At 43.3% G+C, this 21,666-nt stretch overlaps 3 protein-coding genes and 1 long non-coding RNA gene across 4 annotated transcripts in view; 3 read left to right on the top strand and 1 right to left on the bottom strand.

The window, feature by feature from the left end:
• The first annotated feature begins 277 nt into the window (after nt 1–277).
• On the top strand, nt 278–12,314 carry ezh1 (enhancer of zeste 1 polycomb repressive complex 2 subunit). The gene is made up of 20 exons (XM_088316446.1): nt 278–847; nt 1,693–1,876; nt 1,955–2,080; nt 2,161–2,283; nt 2,518–2,635; nt 2,720–2,926; nt 3,927–4,029; nt 4,276–4,439; nt 4,686–4,777; nt 4,868–5,048; nt 6,511–6,695; nt 7,509–7,600; nt 7,901–7,929; nt 8,017–8,142; nt 9,321–9,499; nt 9,790–9,885; nt 10,028–10,109; nt 10,184–10,264; nt 10,386–10,470; nt 11,192–12,314. Exons 2-20 carry the CDS (start codon nt 1,697–1,699, stop codon nt 11,250–11,252), a joined length of 2,310 nt encoding a protein of 769 aa, XP_088172572.1. The 5' UTR covers nt 278–847; nt 1,693–1,696; the 3' UTR covers nt 11,253–12,314.
• Nucleotides 12,315–14,246: 1,932 nt separating this feature from the next.
• soul5 (heme-binding protein soul5) lies at nt 14,247–16,998 on the top strand. Its single transcript, XM_088316048.1, is given in 8 exon segments — nt 14,247–14,303; nt 14,305–14,381; nt 14,525–14,584; nt 15,409–15,490; nt 15,579–15,699; nt 15,858–16,000; nt 16,400–16,563; nt 16,780–16,998. Coding segments are annotated over 8 exon segments (792 nt in total). The 3' UTR covers nt 16,868–16,998.
• The window catches only part of LOC148322159 (uncharacterized), a 5,518-nt gene continuing 557 nt past the window's right edge, over nt 16,706–21,666 (bottom strand). The window contains exons 2-3 of the long non-coding RNA XR_015846577.1: nt 21,113–21,208; nt 16,706–17,898 (exon numbers count right to left, since the gene is read on the bottom strand). This is a non-coding gene — a long non-coding RNA (uncharacterized LOC148322159). The remainder of the gene's footprint in view (nt 17,899–21,112; nt 21,209–21,666) is intronic.
• Nucleotides 17,148–21,666, top strand: part of nr5a5 (nuclear receptor subfamily 5, group A, member 5) — a 5,435-nt gene continuing 916 nt past the window's right edge. The window contains exons 1-6 of the mRNA XM_088316046.1: nt 17,148–17,887; nt 18,761–18,876; nt 18,941–19,082; nt 19,833–20,551; nt 21,132–21,251; nt 21,341–21,488. Of these exons, the coding sequence (XP_088172172.1) occupies nt 17,782–17,887; nt 18,761–18,876; nt 18,941–19,082; nt 19,833–20,551; nt 21,132–21,251; nt 21,341–21,488 (1,351 nt within the window). The 5' untranslated portion in view covers nt 17,148–17,781. The remainder of the gene's footprint in view (nt 17,888–18,760; nt 18,877–18,940; nt 19,083–19,832; nt 20,552–21,131; nt 21,252–21,340; nt 21,489–21,666) is intronic.

The following is a 21,666-nucleotide window of genomic DNA, read 5'->3' as shown; positions in this document are numbered from 1 at the left end:
TTAGTCTAAACATCAATTGACACAAAGCATACACACTACTTGCTTGGTAATCTCTCTATTAATAAATGAATTCAAGTATTCGTGGGTGTTTGTTAATGTATGATTATCGCCACTTAAGTGCACGCACAATAACTATTGCAATTGACACGGTTAAGTTTTCAGACATAAATTGCGATTCTACGTGATGTACCTGAAGGCACCATTGGCCTAAAAGGACCTTCTTCAACGACTCCACTGGGGACTCGCCTCCTAGTGGACAATCACAGAACGACAAATAGTCTTTTGACAACTGCGAGGAGCAGCTGCTGGATCGCTTCCAACTTTTCTGATCGATTACTTGTAATCGCATTTTAAGTTAGTCTTCATGGCCCGCTTCCCTGCAAGGATGGAGCGTTTGTGACTTTATTTTTTTTTCTCGTCGAGTGGCTGTCAACGACTAGTCGTTGGCGTTAGACGAGGAGGCTGGTTGCCCCACGCACGACACTTCCTTCATTCCCCAGAAGGCGCAAAACAATTTAGCCATAAATCCTCCTCCCCTGACCCACGCATACGTCACAGCTGCTGCTGCAGCTGCTACTGACGCCGCTGCTGCTCTGCCAAGTGCGCAGCTCCGTGGACGCCCCCCCCCACGCCTACTCCATACCCCCCACCCCACGACAACAAGGTTAGCCCACAGCAGCAGAAGCATGGCCCCGCAGCGCCGCCGCCGAGGGATCGTTCGGACATCCAGCAGTCGTCATGCGGACACAGAAACTGCGTCACGACCATAAACCAGAACGCGCGCGCTCCCAATCCACGCGTGATCATCTCTCGAGGTTCCACTCGACGAACACGCGTGGATTTGAAGGTATGTGACGATTGGTGCGATGGTGGTGGCTGATGTGTTGGTGAGCTGAGCTGGTGAGGGGAGTCCACGCGCGAGTGTGTGTGACGCAGATGTTGGGCAGCTCGTTTTCACGCATCTTCCGCGCGCACGCAACTTAAGCAAGGCACATAAAAACAAGCACGCAATCGGCACTACGCACTTTTCTTCTGACCGAGGCACGCCCACTCGCGATCATCGTGCGTGTTAATGCCGTGTTAAGGCCGTGCGCGCTACGGGCTAACGTTTGCCAGCCCCGGCGCACTATTTGGCAAGCGGGCAGCGACGATACGAGAGAATTTAAAACCGTTCCCAGCCTTTTAAATGGCCACGAAGGCTTATTTCACCCCAGTGACGCGTTTGTTTTGCCATCACAAGGGGGCGCTGTTTCACAGAGACGTCAAAGGAACAGTTGAGAACATTTTGTCTTGCGGTTTAAGACGGATTTGTGAAGACTCACGGAATACTGTGACGAATAAAGGCATCAGGCCTACGAACCGAAAGTTTGTTTATAGAATTGTACATATTTTGGTAATAAGCAGGTAAACATGAGTTGGTTTCACCAAAAACTAACCTCAAATCAACAGTGTTGCAACGTCACCATCTGCAGGGATGTGTTAGTCATTAAGGTCCTTTACAAAACCTGTATTTCAGACTTTCGGCCATGCCGACCTGTTGAAAAACATACACGATTAACATATTTGTTGATGGCAGTAAACGGTTGGAAAATATACATATTTTACATACACATGGCAAGATGGAGAAAGATGTGCAGGTGTACCTAATATTATGACCACTGAGTCAGAATTGCACGTCTCTCTTCATTCAAGAGCCATGGAGGTAAGCGCCACTGAACCTTCAGCCCTGGGCGTCGTTGCCCCGCCCACCCCGAAACTTCAGCCACCCTTATACCTCGGCCCCGCTCACAACCTGCTGGAATGGCGTCGGCGGGTCAGGTCCGAGTACATGCGCCTTCGCCAGCTGAAGCGCCTTAAGAAGGCAGAGGAGGTCAAGGTGGGTCAGGGTCCCGCTTGTTAAAAGCAACATTCCTCCCTGCGCCGTCTGATTCTGATCTTGCTTTTGTGTTTCCAGGCCGTGTTTGTGTCCAACCGGGTCAAGATTGAGACACAGACCAGCATCCTGAATGAGGAATGGTCGAAGTTGAGGATCCAGTCGGTGCCCTTGTCGAGCTCAGGCGGTCCTGTGGCTACTAAGAAGGTAAGAAACGATGTCGAACCCGAAGAAGCTTGGTAGGTATTGGTCCACTTGGAGATAAAAAAAAAATTCCTCTCTTGCAGATGTGCACTGTGGAGTCCGGCTTCCCAGGGTTCAAAATTCAGGCCGTGGCGATGAGGCCTCTGTCGACGGTGACAGGAATTCCCTTCATGTACTCCTGGTCACCTTTGCAACACAACTTTATGGTGAACAACACACAAACACAGCGCCATTCACTGGGCCAAAATATTAGGTACACCCATGCCCTTCAATGCAGCTGTTCAAACCGCTTAAATTAGTAGATTGTGCAAGTGGATCAAATCAACTGGACTTGTGGAGCCTCCTTTTTATATTTTCAAAGCGTAATGGTTCGTGTGGTGCTAAAAATAGTAGCATGGCTTTTTATGAAATACTTCCTATTAATGTTTGATTTGTGATAGGTGGAGGACGAGACATTCCTGCACAACATTCCCTACATGGGCGACGAGGTCTTGGAGCAGGATGAGGCCTTCCTGGAGGAACTGATTGACAACTACGACGGTGTCCATGGCGATAGAGGTGCATTTTTTTTTTAAATATATTTTTTTTAAAGTCACCATTCCTTCACATCTGCTCTGCTGATATTGCGACATCGCCTTCCAGAGGGGGGCTTTATCAGCGACGAGATCTTCAAGGAGCTGGTGGAGGCCTTGAGCCAGTACTCTGACCACGAGGACGACGACGAGGAGGAAGCGGCGGCGCCGACTGAAAAGAAAGAAGACGAGCGAGCGATGAGGCGGAGCTCGACGGAAGCTTCCGAGGAGACCAAAGCGCCGTTCATCCGAAGGAAGAGGAGGAGCACTGTCGAGGGTGAGAGCACGTTGTTAGTCACGTCAGACTGTCAGACTTTGTCCCGCGCGAGCACACGAGAGAGAGAGAGCGGCGCAACAAGGCCGCCACTGTTTGTCCGGTCACCATGTCACTGCGAGCGTCACCCCTGGACCGGTGTTGTTTACATGCGGCCAACACGTCCCCTGCTTGCTTTCAGTTCCATGACACTGCTGTGACACCGCTGTAAGGACAAAAGCTAAAAAGAACAAGTTGTAAAATGTGATGGATCTTGAGGGGCAAAACATGATGTTGCATAAGCCAGTCTTGTCTTACTTTTAGAGCTGCAGTTGTGGAAAGCGATGTTTTCATAATGAAGCATGTCTTGTATTTAAATATACAATGTGTGTCATTATTTTTTCAAGTATGCAATTTTGCAGCAGCCATTAAAAGTAGAGCTTGTTTAAAGGGACGGCACTGTTAATGATTATTACCAAAATATTGTATTTTCCAGACGATAAGCCGCTACTTTTTTCCTCGATTTTGAACCATTCGGCTAATACAGCCGTGCAGCTTTTCTGTGAATTTTTTTTCTTTCACCACTAGGGGCGCTTTATAGTTCAGAAAATACGCTAAATAAATCTCGATTATTTTTTTTAAATTTTCTCTTGCGATTATCTTCACAGTACAAAATCGTTCTGTACATGTAGTAAACAAGATTTTTTTTTCAACATAGAAAACTGCGGCTTATAGCGCGGTGCGGCTTGTATGTCTTTTTTTTTTTTTTTTCTCTCTCACAAAAGAGCTGCTGCGTTTTATAGTCCGGAAATTACAGTACTTACATTACGTTAAATATGAATGTGGAAATGATCTTGTTATGTTACCAATGAAGCTATTTTATCTTTAACGCAATTCAATTTGTGATGCTTCAGGATAGACTCGACGATCTGGCTTTTTATTCACGTTTGGAACATAATCAAAAATAAATAAATAAATAATGCCAGAGCCCCTTGTATATTAACAAAATGTTTGTTTTGCGCAGTGCGGGACCCGTTTGGCAACAAGAAAATCCCGAGCGACAAGATCTTCACCGCCATCGCCTCCATGTTCCCGTACAAGGGCACCACGGAGGAGCTGAAGGAAAAGTAAGGAAGGGGGAAATAATGACCGTCTTGGTGGCGCAATGCTGAATAGGGGCCGTTGCTTAGTGTTCGCCGTGAAGAGGCAAACATTTGGGAAGGGAGGTAATAATGACGCCCCCCCCCCGTGCTGGGGTCCTCAAAAGAGGATTTGTGGCAACCTGAAAAAGCTTGACAACAAAACAAAGTGGCTGAAATGGCCTCGAATGCTTCTCACTCCTCTCACCTATTTTTTTTTTTTTGTTTTTGTAGGTACAAGGACCTCCTGGGACCGCCCAACCCGGTCAAGTTGCCCCCCCTCTGCACCCCCAACCTGGACGGCCCCTTTGCAAAGTCGGTGCAGCGAGAGCAGTCGTTGCATTCCTTCCACACGCTCTTCTGCCGGCGATGCTTCAAATACGACTGCTTCCTCCATCGTAAGCGGCTCAATCAATAACGCAGCATCGCCTGCTTCTCGTTTGGACCCAAGCGCTGGGTTAGCGATTTCACCCAATTTGGGTTACTTTTGACCAAGGGTGCTCAAGTCAACAGTCTGGTGTCGTGGGTATTGAATACAAATTAGCTTTATGTTTTGTTAGCATAATTCAGATTCAAGTGTTACGTGATTTTCACTTTTCCTTAAATCGCAATAAAATGTGCTAAAAGTGTGCTCGTCTGTAAAGCGTTCCACGCAACACCCAACGTGTACAAGCGGAAGAGCAAAGAGATCCGAATGGAGACGGATCCGTGCGGCGCCGACTGTTTCCTGTTGCAGGTGCCTGCCGTTTTGTTTGCTGACATTTCCGCCACGAGTACGACGTATTGCCAACTTCTCTTCTTGTCTATGTTCTCCTCTCTGGTGAAGAAAGGGGCGAAAGAGTTTGTGGATCAGAACATGTTGCGCTCGCAGAGGTTTCGGAAGAGGCGAAGGCAGCAGCAGCAGCAGCAGCAGCAGCGTCCCGCCAGCGCGAGTTGCCCCGGACCGTCGGGATTTGCAGAGGAGAGCAAAGATGGAGAAAGCGACCATGAAACGACGTCCTCCTCAGGTAGCGATAATTTTCAATCTTACGTTGCGCATCCGAGAAAGACAACTTTTTTGAAAATCCTTCCTTCTAAAACAGCCAAAGACACTCAGGAGGTCAAATCAGGACTTGGTTTATCGTAGCAATTCTCAAAGTGTCAGTACAGGGATTATTTTTTTTTTTTAATTTTTCTACTTTATGGAAAACTGAGCATAATGTTACAGTGACTTAGAAAATGAGAAATCATACTTAGAATAACATTTCATACTTTTTCTGAATTGTAACTCCTTCACGAGCTGCCCAAGTAAAATGACGTCTATACCCGTCAATGGCAGTGAATGTTGGTGGGAGTATTTTTTTTTTTTCTTCCTCTCCACCATCTGTTTTTTGTCAAATTCATTCAAGAAGAGTCGCGCCGTCGTAGCATGAATCCTGCTGATTTTAAAAACCGGTTACTCTAGGTCATTCTTGATGTCCCGCTCGTCCGCTAAAGCCAGTTTGCCAGGTGCAGACGCAGTTATTTTACTAGCCGTGTGAGTCAGCGCATGACTGTGAAAGGAGCATCATTTACCATAAACCTCGCTCGCTCCCTCCCTGGCCAACTGCAGCTCTTTTTTCCAAGAGTGACATTTGGCAGCGGATGACAGCCTCCGAGTCAGATCGTCCTCCGTGCTCTCGCCAAGCAAAATCAAGAGCTTGGCAAGCCTCGGCTTCCAACATCAACACTTCCTTCCACTCGTTTGCTTTCATTCCTATTGACATGTTCATGTGGAGAACGGTGGGAGGCAAATAAGTCAGGCACCGTCTTCATCAACCTCTCCTCACCGGAGGCCTCTCATTCTGGAAGTCACGTGCACCTCAGCAGACGCTCTCACACATTTCGGGTTAAAGTGTGTGTGTGTGTGTGTTGGTAGGGGGGGGGTGAAAAGAAACAGATTGTCGAGCAGATTAATAAAGATACTCAGTGACAGAGCATGCTGCTGCGTTCAGCTTGTTGCCAAGCAACTCGAGCTGCGAGTGCGTGAACATCGCTTGTGTTGCGTTTGCAAACCAAAGTCAAGGGTCGCACGCGGGAAAACAAGATCTTTAACCCTAGTTTTTATTTTCGGTACCGTTCGCGAGTCATTTCCACTGCTGGTTTCTCGCTGATCGAGCGGTCTACTTCAAATAAATTCCTTGTACTTTCTCTACTTGAGTTAAGGCGTCCTTGGCAAGGTTACATCCCGTTAAAAGGTTACAAATGTGTCCCGATAAAAGGATGCACTCGGAATTCGTTTTGCGTGAAACTTTTTTTTTTTTTTTAATGCGATAAATTGTTTGTCAATAGGCAACCTGCGATTGGCTAGCGACCGGTCCAGGGTGCACCTCTGCATTCGCCAAGTCAACAGTGATATATTTTTTTTTGTTGTCTTAATGTATTTTAATGTTTTTTTTCCTCACTTTCGTTCGTCTATGATAGCAAAGTGGGCGTATGTGTGTATTCCAGAGGGGAATTCGCGCTGCCAGACCCCCACCAAGCTGCGCCCGGTCGACGACGTGGCGGAGCAGCCGGCGTGCTGCACGCTGGAATGGAGCGGCGCAGAGGAGTCGCTCTTCCGGGTGCTGCACGGCACCTACTTCAACAACTTCTGCTCCATCGCGCGCCTCATCGGCACCAAAAATTGCAAAGAGGTGAAAAGTTGTCGCTAAGCTGTGCATGATGTAACTTAGTCCGCTGTGCATGCATGAAAACTACTTTGTGCAGAGGAGAGAAGTTACTTTTTATTACGTTGTGGCTTTTGTTTCTCGAGTTGATTTCGTTTAATTGATTTTTAAAGTGGGTTTGCCACTTTATAATGTTTTGTTTAGATTTAGTTTTTTTGTTAGTTTTTTATTTTATATATTGAGTATTTGTCGAGTTCAAGATAAAAAAAAAAAAATAGTTGGAAAAAAAAACTGCAATTCACTTCTTCGGCACAGTTGTACATTAAAATAAATACTTTCAACCTCAATGCTAAAATGACGAAAAAAAAGTTTGTTCTATTTAGTTTTATAAATGTAAAATGTAGCTGCAGTTTTAGGTTTTTAAACACAAATGTTTTTTTTTAAACTGTGTTTTAATAAGTGTTTAAGTTACTCAAAATGTGTTCAAAGAGCAAAGGCGGGAAATGAGTAATCCTGCCTTGATAAAAAACAGAGACCATATTGCACATCTTGACTAAAGTGAAGCACGGAGATAGCGACGGAGATTCGTGTAGTGCTTTTACAGTATCGCGCTGCAAGTTGTTGCCAAGGTGACGAGCGAGCACTTAGTCAACGTGACTTAGTCGCGGTTACATGGCGGAAAAGTCGGAAACGGCGGCGGCAAACAACAACCGCGCGCGCGGCCTCAAGTGAAGGCCAAAAAGCGCGTTGGTTCGCAGTGGACTTCTTGGATGTTGCATAACGGCGGCGACCGCACCGATTGCGCAATCTATGCAATTTGTGGGTTTTGATGTCTCCCAGGTGTACGCGTTTGCCGTGAAGGAGGCTCTCATCCATCGCGTCCCCCTGGAGGACGGAGGCATCTCGCCGCAGAAGAAGAAAAGGAAGCACAGGCAAGCGAGCCGCTGCGCTCATTCGGGATTCATTACGGACATGATTGATTAGCTCTGAATAACGCGCTGAATTATGCAAGTAAAACATTAGGGAGGGGGATTTTTCACGGACGGGCGTCGGCATCGTTCAGTCTGACTTTTCAAGCGCCATTGAGCCAAACATTGTTAGTTGATTCCAAATATAGATGACAAAAATATGACTTTGATTTAAAAATATTTATTTTTCTTTTTTTTTTATGCATTACTTCTTGACACGCTTAATGCTTAAAAGTGCTTTTTCTTGTCTCATTGATGAGGCAGGTTATGGGCAAAGATTCAGCTCAAGAAAGGTATGTTTGACACATGACGGCACGGCTATTTTTACACGCTCCCTTTCGGAGTGCTCATCGGACGGCGTCTGTGCTCCGTCATTCCAGATAACTCGTCCAATCAGGTGTACAACTACCAGCCATGTGACCACCCCGACCACCCGTGTGACAGCACCTGCCCGTGTGTCATCACTCAGAATTTCTGCGAGAAGTTTTGCCAGTGCGAGCATGAGTGTGAGTTCTTTTCTTGATATCATTTTACATTTTTTTTTTTTGGAGTGGGGATTGCTTATTTTCTTGGTGCCCATGCACAAAGCTAAATCCGTTAAGGGATGCTTGGATGAGATTAGTGTCTTGTTGAATTTTTTTGTATAAAAGCGCAATTATAAAAAAGTAGAATGAAAATGTGACTGCAGGATTAAATATATCTGAATTTTTTGATTTACAACAACTACAAAACACCTCGGGAAAAAAATCTGTGGCAACCGGGAGAAGAGTGAAGCGTTTGTTTTGGAATTTTGACTTTTACTTGTGAAAAAAAAAAATGAAAAAAATCACATTTAGACTTTTTTTTTTCCTCTTTCAGTGTGGCCCAAAGTTCATCACAATGCTTCCACTTCCCACAAACGCATTCAGAAAAACATGCACAAAGTCTGCCCGGATCAATTTCATTATGAAATAAATATGACTGTGAGAAGAAACGTCATTTTTAAACCATAAAATTCGACAAGTGAGAAAGCCAGTGGCTTCTGGTTGCATTGCTGCGTTTCGTTAGAATGTTCTCTTGGTCAAACTTAAAACAAACAAAATTTGCAATGACTTGACTGCATGCCTTTTCATTTCATGATAGTAACGCTACATTCGCGCCCACAGCTGCATTCATAAGAATAAATTAGCTTCTGCAGCAAAAAAAACCCCAACAATATTGCACTGCTGCCTTGCCTTGCTCCGTTTTCCACATTAAAGCTGCAGCAGAGCAACGGCGTGGCGAGTGTGGACAAACATTTTGCGTGCATGGCTTGTGATTCAGTTCTCCTACCGCCCTCCTTCCCTCCGCTCCGGAACCTCACTCCGCCTTTTTCCCGTAGCAGAACTCGGTGCAAATGTAGCAGAACTCGGTGCAAATGTGTGCGCTCTAAAGGGCCTGGACGGGTTTCAAAGAGACGTGACGGGCGTTGTGCCTGATTTACAACATCGGCTCCAACGTCAGCACAATTCTGACAACTAAGGCTAAACAATGCCGCAGATGGAACATTTAAATCCAACTCCGAATAGTGAGACAGCAGACGTTTTTCTTTCCCCGCAGGCGGAGGCTGTCGGCCAGACATTTTGGTCGTTCCTCCTGCCAAATTGTTATTGGGCATACCTGCCAGCAGAGGTCCTCGTCGCTCACTCTCAGCTCTGCATTGCAGGTCAGAACCGCTTCCCGGGCTGCAGGTGTAAGACCCAGTGCAACACCAAGCAGTGCCCCTGCTACCTGGCCGTGAGAGAGTGCGACCCAGACCTGTGCATGACCTGCGGCGCCGCCGACCACTGGGACAGCAAAGTGGTATCGTGCAAGAACTGCAGCATCCAGAGGGGCCTCAAAAAGGTACGAGCGACACGCAGCACACTGTCACTCACTGGAGTTGAACTAGAATGGACATAAATCGAAATACCTAACTCTTTGAACGTCGTTGACGTCATTTACGCTTTTTGTTTTTTTTTATGCAAATGAGCGGAAAAAAAGTATTGGCTAAACCTAGTTTGATCATTAAGCCGAGGGGAAAAAAAGTACACCATCGGATCGTTGGGAATACGTATGTTGTAATTGTCCAATTACATAAGAGATGAACTCTTCTGTTACGCCCGTTTCTGACAGTGTTAATGTTCATTTAACAGCACCTCCTGTTGGCGCCGTCAGACGTCGCCGGATGGGGCACCTTCATCAAAGAGCCTGTGCAGAAGAACGAGTTCATCTCAGAGTACTGCGGAGAGGTAAGTGATCAATTTGTTAGCGTCTCGATTAGGTTGCAAAGCTGCGAAGTTGGATGGTTCATATTGCCTTCTACTAATAAAAAAAAAAAAAAGATCCCCATCCCAGTCTGAGGTTTAACAATCGCCTGTTTCCATATTTCAGCTCATCTCGCAGGACGAGGCGGACCGACGAGGCAGAATCTACGACAAATACATGTCCAGCTTCCTTTTCAACCTGAACAACGGCACGTATTCAGTCGGGCTTATGCGACATCCATTCGCTCCGTAGACGTCATTCTAACGCCTTCCCTCTCTGCAGACTTTGTCGTCGATGCCACCAGGAAGGGGAACAAAATCCGCTTTGCTAATCACTCGGTCAACCCAAACTGCTACGCCAAAGGTAACACTGTAGCATTATTACATAAACCTTGCGTCTCAACAGGGGGTGTGTTGACTTTTTATATCCACTACAGACTGATTAATGTCAAAGACACGTTAACGGTTTGACGTTGCGTTTGCAGTGGTGATGGTGAACGGAGACCACCGCATCGGGATTTTTGCAAAGCGCTCCATCATGCAAGGAGAAGAGCTTTTCTTCGACTACAGGTAAGGCCGCTCACATTCAGGATTTCTTTTTGAGTAAATATTTTTTGGGCTGTTTTAATTTTAGAAGTTAGGTTGATGGTGATTAATTGCATTTCATTTTAGTTATTTTTTATTTTATTTTAATAAATAACTTTTTTTTAAATACTTCACAACATCAATTAATAAAAAAAAAATTTAATTAATTTTTCAGATTTTACTGATAGTTAATTTTTACAATTTTTACTTCTACAATATTACAAATGTATGCTATTCATTGTCAAATATTTTTTTTCAATTTTAATTTTAGTAAAAACAATTACATTTTTAATGCTTCAATACAATTTTAAACTTTTTTCAGATTGTAATAATTACATTTGTTTTATAATTTTACATTTATGTTTATAGTAATTTATTAAATGTATTTTTCCCATATTTTGACTTTTTATTTCAAATGAACTCATTTTTACTATAATAATAATTAGGATCGCTTGAGTAAATTACGTACAAATTAAAACTAAATGCTTCTAAAATTTTATATTACCTGGAATATGTGTCAAATTGATTTATTTAGTGAATGAGAGGTCTTCAAAAATGGCATTAAAAATTATTTTAAAAGTATTGAATTTATCCTCCTTCGAGCTCGTTAGCTTATTGTAACCGTGGGAGTGAAAAGCAAAACGGGCTTTTGCATTTCTCTCAATTGCCGCGTGTTGTAATGGCGGCTTTTCGCTTCCTCCCGCAGATACAGCCAAGCGGACGCCCTCAAATATGTGGGCATCGAGAGGGAGGTGGACCTGTCTTAGCCGCCCAGCGCAACACATAAATACTGTATATCCCGTCTTTAACTTCTGCAGCCCTCCACTAGCGCCTCCGTCCCACTCCCATCCTGCCTCTCTCTCTGCAGCATCGCACGTTGGCTCCGTCCTTTGAAAATGGCGCCTCAAAAAAAAAAAAAAAAAAAAAAAAAACAGCTTCTCCTTCCTCGATGTTTGCAGATGCACTTGTCCCTCCCCCTCCCTCTTTTCATCCACCCCAGTGCTCGAGTGTACGCACCACGCTTGTCAACTTGATCCTGTAACAGTAGTCCGTGATGCTGAGGAGTTTTCCTTTGTGCTCAATTCAGGCCGCGCTCGTCTTTAGCTCACAGTGTGTCCGTTTAGTTACGGCGAGCAGTGACGTGCATGTGCTGTCTCTCGGGTAAATAAAAACCAGTAAACGCGTTTAGTTGGCAGTATTTCGCTTCTCAGTGACGTCACAAGAAGCTAAAAGTTGTGCATTTATGTCAAAAATATAATAATAGGCAAGAAACCGACTGACTGAATGTAACCCCTAGATGGCGGTCAAGAGATCGCTTTCAATTTTGTTTTGAACTTAAAGAGGACATATTATGGAGAATTGACTTTGTTATGGGTCGCATACAAATAGTTGGGCCTCTGGAGTGCCTGCCCAGCCGAGTACGTCTTTTGTTACCTGCGTATTTATGAAAATGTGTTACATAATGCCCCAACACCATGACTTCCCAGCCAGGATGGCTCAAGAAAATTCATTTTCAAGTAACAAGCAGCTGCACTGCAATGTCAGAAGGTAAGCAGAGCTGCAGTGTTAGCGCAGATTAGTCAAGATATGTCTGCTGCATGCAAAAGTGTCATTTGGTGATAATTTTGTCGACCCCAAAGTAAAAAGAAAAAAAAAAAAGACAGAGATCCGCCCTCTGAAGTGATTTCTACCAGAGTATGACAAGTGTTAAGTATGCTGTAATTCTTTATCCTTTGTGTATTTTGACTGGAGAATGTCAGAGATGTTTTTAAAATGCCCGAGAGCTTCTTTAAATTGTGAAATAAAAATGAATCATATGTCTCCTTTAACACGATTACCTGTTGATTGGTTCTTGAAGCAATTGTCACATTTAGCTGAGAGGCAAGTAATGAAATGAATGCAGTTAAGATCTTCCTGGTTCCACAGTACAGTACAAATAAGTTTTTGGGCCCATACTAAGATTAATTGTGATTAAATAATTAAAATATAACAGAATAAATTTGCATTAGCCATTTATAGAGAACCCCCAAAAAAAGTCAAAGGAAAAGTCAGTAGCTAAAGGCTGCAGAATGTTTGTGTGGGAATTTCCGATTAAAATGGTCAAAATAAGAGTTCTGGCACTTTAGTTTCTTCAAAACCGACCTCACAATTGTACTTTTATTTTCAAGGGTGGCCTCTTGTACAAAAAAAAGAACAAATAGTGAAAGAATGTTAACGTACAAAAAAGTGTTAGGACTGCACTAAAAACAAAAAAAGATGACTATGAATAAAATTGTAGTCGTAATTTGTACAAGGTCATAATTTTAAGTGTTGATTTCACGAGACAGAAAAAAGACGATGAATCTAAAAGACAATAATGTTTCAAATTGACCTTTCGCGGTCGATGGTGTTCCAACAGCGCCCCCTGGTGTGATTTCAGAATAAAAGACAGCCTTTTGGATAGACCTTTCCTTTCCGTCCTCCTTTTGGAGGTGTTTGCTTTGTGAATGGCGGGAAGTTGGGGAAGGTGTTTTGTATTCACTCAGCTAAAGATCAGAATGAAAAGGTTTCGGGACAAAAGTGGGTAAAATGATCGCGCTCTTTCAGCCGTAACAATGTGTTCCAGTGGGTGCCCTCAACCTTTGTGAACATAAGACGCTGCAAAGTCATCCTTACGATTTCACAGTACTGATTAAATCGTGTGTGTGACAAATCAAACTGAAAATCAAATGCCATTCCATGTTTTTTTTTTTTTTTGTAATTTGCCTTAGAAGAGCAGTTGTGACAGAATATCGAGTCCCAGCGTGGGAACCCACTGGTGGGTCTTGAGGTTGTTGCGAGTGAACACAAAAGAAGGTATCGCTGTCGACTATGCAAACCACAGTGAAGTGAAGTGCCTCTCTCATTTTGCAGGTCAAACTTGACAAGTCATTGTTGGCCACAAGCAAGGATTTCGCTGTGGTCCCTACAAACTTCGCAAATTACTTTTTGAATGAACACGTGTGTCCCATATGTTGCCTTATATGCTATAGTTTAAGCTTTGTGGTCTTTTGTCAGCATTCCGCTCCCTTGCGCATGGCTTGCCAATTGACATTGGAACGGCATTGCAAAATGACTCGTTTTTCTGTCCCCGACTGCAGCACAGCGCCAGTAAGATGTTGTACTGCTCCAAGGCAAAGGACAATTTATGCTCTTTGTGGCAGGTTTCTCAAAACAGAATTTGTTCCTGACAAACCATGCAGCAGAAGTCCTGCTACTACCACCACTGATAAAAAAAAAAAAAGAAAAAAAGAAAACTACCACGGTTGTTTTTGCAAAATAGTATTCCGTCATGCCTCGTCTTGTCCCGCTTTGTCTTATCTCACCTTGTCTAATCTTTTGTTTTATCGCAATTTAGTCTTGTCATGTCATCCTGACTTTCTAATCTTTTGTCACCGCCGTCTTATCGTATTTGATCCCGTCTTATGTCACCAAATCTTACAAGGTTTTCGTTTGGTTTTTTTTTCTTTGAAATGAACTGTTCACGAGAAGAAATCATACGTGCAACTAAAACATTACTGAGAACATATATAATTCCAAGTGAAAGCCTGCTCTCCCCAATTTACAAAATCAAATTCGGATATACTCTATGTGACAACGTGTTCAGTGGTACGCAATTAATCCCACCACAAAAGACAGATAATTACCTCCCCGAAGAACGGTACACAAGTACAATGGATGGCAAAGACAATGTGCAGTGTTAAATTTTTCAGGTGTTGCACGTGTTTGTTGTACAAGAACGCATGTGCCTTGCTTTTTTTTTTTTTTTTTTCTTCCTTCTTGTATTGTCTGGACTTTTGAGGGTGTGGCCACATTTCCTTTTATAACTCCTCTTGGCTTCTCGCTTTGCACCACTGCACTAAACAATCTTCCACCATGTAAGTATTCAACGCATTCTTCTTGTCGTGTCGTGCCCAACTGCACATCACGCAAGCGTGAATAAGTACCTCTGTATTTTGCTGGGTGAACAGAAAATTGAGTTATAATACTAAATTTATTTTTTTGTTTTGTTTTATGCCAGGTTTCTGCTTGCAGGACTAGTTGGCTGCCTGCTAGCCCTCACGGCCGACGCCAAAGTCGGGTAAGAATATTTTGACGTTTGGACATTATGTGAGCATACGAGATGGTTTTGACAAAGTTGTGCCATGTTTGGAAAGGGAAGTCATGCCTTGAGATATGAGTTTATCTCGGTGAGTCGGTGAACACACTTGTAACTCAAAACGATTGTATGTCAAATCATCTTTCCCCATAAAATGATTGGAAAGGCCGTCAATCCCCCCCCCCCCACAAAAAATTATGTCATGTTTGTATTTCAATGAGAAAAATATCTAAAATTCGGTAAATATTGTACTTCATAAAACCATACAGTAATGACGGAAATATTTGGAACGTGACGCGATTGCTATGCTAATAATTAGCCCATCTATGGTTTATAAATTAGCATTAAGTTAGCGGACTTTAAGGCAACGGAATGTGCATGTATTAAATAGACTCTTTGATTTGAAGATTGAAGCGTCATTTTTTTTTAAGAATTGTTCACCAAATGTCAAATTGCGGCTCGTTGTGAAGTTGAGTTCACTGATACCATACAGCGCTTGGATTGCAATTTTTTTTTTTTAGCTCTCAAATCAAGGAAAAAAAATAAATAAAAAAATCATCCAAATGACGGCTTGTACCATAAAAAAAAACCTCATATCATCTTTATCTCAAAGCACCTAGAAAGTTAGCAGCTTTTATACGTCACCCAAGTTTCAATATGATCAGACTTGAAAATTCATATTTTGGGGCTCTGGTGTGTTCAACCTGTCGATGACAATAATCTCAGTCTCACACTTTTTATATTTAAGCTTCAAAAATTTGCAAAAAAAAAAAAAAAAAAAAAGGATTGGTGCATTGTCGCCACAGGAGCTGCTCCGAGCTCCCATTTGCGACCGAGACAAGTCAATGTCTGCTGTTCAAGGTCATCTGCAGAACTGACATGTATGAGGTGAGTCAGTCAAATGTTAAGAGATAAAAACAAAGGGAGAGTGACACAGTTGTCGGCCGTGGGATGACATCGGTGTGTCTCTCGCTAGGCGCGCCACTACGAGGCTGCCAAGTGGGTGTCAACCACAGAGTGGTCATGGTCCATGGACATCGCCTGTAACAGGGCATTTATGCGGCTATTTCGATACATCGGTGGTGAAAACGAATTTGGTGCGTGGATGTTGCAACAATATTGTCTCAGTTTATTTTTACACCGCCTATGTTTTTTTTTCCTCAGGTCATAACTCACATTAATGCTCTTTTTTTTTTTTTTTGTGAAACAAAAAGAATGTTGTCTTCAATGCTCTGTTGTGTGGTCAATGCTCCAGGACAAAAGATTGAAATGACGTCACCGGTTGTGGTCAAGGTGGCCGAAGAAAAGAAGTGGTTTTGGGAACAAAAAGAATTCACAATGAGCTTCTTGTTGCCCACGGAGCTCCAGGCCAATCCTCCGATGCCCAAGAACAACGAGGTAACGTGTCACCAGCAGACAAAATCGAGCACTGACGATTTTTAAACGTTAGAGACACCACATGCTGATTAAAAAAAAAATCTCTAAGGTAACAAATCCCACACTACAGTCTCATGATAATAATTTACAAAAATCTGAAAATCATACATTTACTGCTTTTGATTGGAAGGCGGAGACAAATCTCTTGACAACCTCCACACCTCAGGATAATCATACATGATAATCTTTCAAAGACATTCAATCATCGGGCTTATACTGATCTTGATTGCAAAAGTGGAAAATCTTACGACAGGATACATCTGGCAATCGGCCTTTGTCGACTTGATCGAAACGGAGGAAAAATGCTGAAATTTGTCCGATTTCCGATACATATCATTCTTAACTGAAAACGGCCTGCAGGTGTTCCTCAGCGATACGCCAGCTTTAAATGTGTACGTGCGGAGTTATGGATGGTGGATGAACTCGTGGAGTGACAGAAAACACAGTAAAGCCCTGATCTATGACTTGAAGAAGGAGGGTGCTCGCTTCAAAGACGATTGTCACTTTGGCGTTGGATATAACAGGTGATTTTCTTGGGTTTGGGTCCATACACGTTTGAACAAAGAGGATGAATTGTATATTGAGGTGATTGTGAAAGTGTGGTACTCCCCCTAGTGGTATGAGAAATAATCACGGCTTAAGTACAGTTCACTTGTGGTTTTGCATTTTATTCATTTATTTATTGTTTTTTTTTTTTTTTTGATGAACATTGTGTATGCGTGTGTGTTTGTATGCTGCAGCCCCATGACAATATGGAATAGGCACAATGAGGCGTGGGTGATCGCTGAGGGCGACCCTGTGTGTTCGAGCAGTGAGGAACTGGACTGAAGCTTTGACGTCGCCGCACGTTGCAGCTTTAAGACACTCAGCAGCATATTGAGTGATTGTGTCTGCATTTGAAATTAAGAAAAAAAACTGTTATTAAAAAACCTTTAAAAGAATAAAGCATTAAAGATTAACAGTTTGCAATTGATTCTTGTCATTTTGAAATGTGTGCGCGTGTGTGTGAGTAGTAGTTGAAGAAGAAATCTATACTTCTTCAATATAATATATATAAATGTATTATACTGTACTACCGACTGGTGGCAAGGCAGGGGCATTAGAAGGAGCAGCACACTGAAATGGATTGCAGCATTAAATCGAAATGCATCATTTGTTCAATGTTTTCATTATTATACTACTTCATATTATTTTGTAAACTATAATACTATGAAGCTTTATTTTATTTTAAAAAAATATATAATAATTCAGATTTTTTTTATTGGCAATTCTATTCATTTCAGTGGGGTAAGATAATTTTGGCCTCATTTCTGGAGTCGAGATCTTGGATGAAGGAGTTGTTTTGTGATGCACTTCCTTGGAGACTCCATAAACAATAAACAGGAACAAAATGAAGATATGAAATCTGTGAATGGCCACAATTTGCAGCGGTGCAGTATTGAGTGTTATCTTATCAGGCCTCCAGCTTCAGAAGGATGGCTCATTGACTTCACTACAGTAACATTCCAGCAGGTGGCTATATGACTGACTCGAGCGGACATAGGCTAGGAGTGCCAGTCAGGAGAGATTTTTTTACAACTACCGATCAAAGTCCGCATGTGGCCCTCAAACGGTTGTCAGTCCACCGGGAGCGCTCGGGGCTGCATGGCGGCTTACCTGCTATGTGCGTCTGCTTCCCTTTTACCTGAGACAATGAAGACCTGACCTGACCCGACCGTGGACCTGTTGCACCTGTAGACAGGATGGACCTTCCCGATCAATCCCAAGAGCAGCAACAGCAGCGGGCTTCTGGACCCCAGACGGACAACTACCATGAGGACAGCTTCTCTTCAGAAGGAGCATCAACATGTGAGTACAACCTGGGAATGTAACAGGGATCATTTCATTAGGGACGTCAGCCAAATCGACAATAGACTATTTCAGCAATTGAAATGATTCTTAGTCGTAGTTTCCACGGCATCATACTGAGAGTAATCTTGTTGCTGGCATATGCTATAAGTAAATTATATAAATATATAATAAGTCTATCAGAATATGAATATCATCAATAATGACGCATTGGATAGGAGCGCCTTCCATTGTCATGGGCCTAATAAAAGCACTTGCAGGTGTCCGAATAGTTCCAATTGAACGTCGTAAGCCGAGAGTCCCGATGTGAATTATGCAAGTGTCGTATCTGTGATGACATATCAAACTGAATGCTGACACGTCTTACCAATGCTGTCATGACCATACACAGTTATGATTCTTGAAAATGGAAGGTTACATTTTAAGTGAGTGAGTCGAGCAATGAAAAAATATTCTTTTCCAGTGGTGCTTTGAGATACAAGTGCCCTGACATACAAGTTTCTCCAAGATACATGACTCACTTCACAACAAGGGGCAGTATGGGACAAAACAAGTTATTATTCTGAAAAAAAAAAAAAAAAGGTTACCGTCAAATTAATTGTAAAACAAAGAGAACAATAACTTTGCCGTAAATAGGTCCGTTTAGCTTAATGCAACAATCAATGTGTCACGTTGTTATAAACCTTTCTGCAACTAATGTTTGGACACAAACAGTGGAGCAACACATGTAGACAGCAAATAGACCAATACTCACAGGCGCACATTTTTGTATCCTCTCCATGAATGACGGATATTAGCACGGATTAGTTAGGAACATGCAAACCTCGTCAACTTCAGCGGGGACCTAGTTGTGTTCTCACTGTGCTCGCTCAGCTCAGGAGCTACGGACAGAAGCGGACATGAGGCCCGAGTCCGGCCAGGGCTGTCCCGTATGCGGAGATAAAATATCGGGGTACCACTACGGCCTGCTCACCTGCGAGAGCTGCAAGGTAAAGCGGACAACGGCAACGTGAAGCCACAAGTCGCAAGCCCTCACTGGTGACGTCTTTGCAGGGTTTCTTCAAACGCTCCGTGCAGAACAACAAACACTACACCTGCGCGGAGGGGCAGAGCTGCCCAATGAACGTCTCGCAGAGGAAGCGCTGCCCCTTCTGTCGCTTCCAGAAGTGTCTGGCGGTGGGCATGAAGAAAGAAGGTACGTGTTGAGCGCGTGCCCTTTGTTCCTCGGCAGCAGCAATTTTGCTCCACTGACACGCATGTTCTCTCTGCTGTATCTAAGCGGTCATAAAAGGCAATGCAAAGCACTGCTTGTAATGACCCAGTTTACATAAGACGACTTTATAGCGGGGAGATAAGTTGCGCTGCTAAAAAAAAAAAAAAGCTAGATGTTTCCAGCGGAATTAACACAGACGACAAACCGATGTTTTAAATTTGGGAAAACTCCCGCGACAAGGGGAAAAAATAACAAAACAGCACTTCACACATGACACCACAAAATAATCGCTCTGCGTTAGAGGTGCCACAATTAATCGATGAGGAAAACAAATTTTTATTGACTATTTCATGAACCGATGCAATAATGGACTGAATAATTTATTCTAAAACTATTCAAATGTGACAATTGTACTTTACAAATATCCACTTATCGGATAATCACTCTTAAGTTAACACACACCACACCATTGGATAATAACTGAATGAAATGTCAACGAGGAATGAATAAATAAAAAAAATATATAGAATTAATTAAAAAAAAAAAGTCGACTGACTGACAGAAATGAAGTTGGGTTTTTTTTTTTGCTCATTTTTCAAATTGCAGTCTTGTTGATTTGAAAATTGCAACGTTGATTTGAACTTGACTAATTGTTTAGCCCGAACGTTTGTACCTCACATTCAAATGTCTTTAAATGTATGCACTCTTGTGTTTTCATTCCCTGTTGAACAGCAGTGAGAGCGGACCGCATGCGAGGCGGCAGGAACAAGTTTGGACCATTCTACAGGCGGATGAAAGAACAAAAAGTGCACCCTCAGGCCAACGCCGCCCCCTATAGGACCAAAACAGAAACATCGCAAAGGCTTTGGCCTGCGGCCGCGAATGACTGCTCATTCATGAGCAACCACACGAGCGCTCCCATGTCTCCGGATGCTTTCCATCAATCGCACATGTATCACTCCGGAATGACACTGTTGCCTTTAGACTGCACTGTGAGCGTTGAAAGGGTGGCCCCTCCCCTGCCGCTTCCCTACGCCGGATTGCATCCCCAGACGTTCCCCGGTTATCTCCCGGATGAACTACAAACACCTCTGAGCTACAGCCCGGCTCCTTCACACTACCCAATGCACAGAACCCCAAGCAGCGCGTACACGTTACAAACCCCCTCGTCATCGCCATGCTCAAGCGTCCTGCCCACCCTGCCTCCAGGTCCGGTCGGCTCCCCGGCCGCCTGCACCGCCCACTCGGCCTTTCTCGCTCAGCTCCTGGAAGGGGAGCAGGACGAGAGTCAGCTGTGCGCCAAAGTGGTGGCCAGTCTGCAGAGGGAGCAGGCCAACCGGGGCAAGCACGACTGCCTCAACACGTTCAGTATCATGTGCAAAATGGCTGACCAGACGCTGTTCGGCTTGGTGGAGTGGGCCAGGAACAGTGCGCTCTTCAAGGAGCTCAAGGTGAACAGCTTTACTCATCATAAGTGCATCAACAGAAATCGAACACTGATGCCAAGCAACTAAGGGAAAGCGCTTCATCAAGTCATGTGAAATGGAAAAAAAAATGCTTTGTCTCCATCTTGTGGCATGAGTAGGCAATTACAGAACAAACCTTTTGGGGTGGGCATCACTTGTCGAGATTCACTGTTGTACTTTTTTTATTTGGATTTTTATCATCTTTGTTGATTGGCTGGGAAAACTCACAATTTACACTAAGCCGTGAGGCACCCATTTTGATTTTAGCGACCAAATACAGTGGTGCATTGAGATACGAGCGACAAATATAAAGAGTTTTTCATTGCTTTGACAATTTGGGGATTTTTTGCAATTACAAATTGCAGGACTCAGGCTGCTTCGAAATGGTCTCATTCTGACCCTAAAATGTGAGACAGAGCAACTACATTTTTCATTTATTAATGTGTGTCTAATTAATTTGTATTTTTTTTCTCCATTCTTGGAGATTTTTTGTTGCTTTATCATAAGTAGAGTGGAAATGCAAATCTAGTTATTACATTGACCTACATGTCTTTCTACCCCAAAGGTGGAGGACCAAATGGTTCTCCTGCAGAGTTGCTGGAGTGAGTTGCTGGTCCTGGACCATCTCTGTAGACAGGTCACCTATGGAAAAGAGGGTTGCATATATCTGGTCATGGGACAGCAGGTAACGTGTGCATATCCAAAGTTATAAATGACATTGTTAAAGTGACTATCCCAAATCTAAAGTGTCTATCACTCTCCTTCCTTCTCCAGATTGAGATGTCAACAATCATCTCTCAGGCAGGAGCCACACTCAGCAGTTTGGTCACCAGGACACAGGATTTGGTGTCCAAACTGAAGGCACTCCACTTTGACAGGCACGAGTTTGTCTGTCTCAAATATCTGGTGCTTTTTAACCCCGGTGAGATTCTCATTTCTAATAAATAAATTGAAACCCCCAAAAATTCTTCAACGGTGCTAAATATTCAATGAGTTCCCCATGGAGCAATTTGAGCAATAACAGCCTTCTCGTTGCTGGTGTGAGTTAAGCAATTTAGAAAAAATACTCCTTGGAGTAATAATTTACATAGAGTATAAAA

Source organism: Idiotropiscis lumnitzeri, chromosome 15, assembly GCF_059441095.1.
Source record: "Idiotropiscis lumnitzeri isolate Australia: NSW breed Sydney's pygmy pipehorse chromosome 15, RoL_Ilum_1.0, whole genome shotgun sequence".
In the NCBI taxonomy this organism is placed as follows: domain Eukaryota; kingdom Metazoa; phylum Chordata; class Actinopteri; order Syngnathiformes; family Syngnathidae; genus Idiotropiscis; species Idiotropiscis lumnitzeri.
The sequence above is the reverse complement of the archived record's forward strand: the minus strand, read 5'-3'. Positions and strand labels throughout refer to the sequence as shown.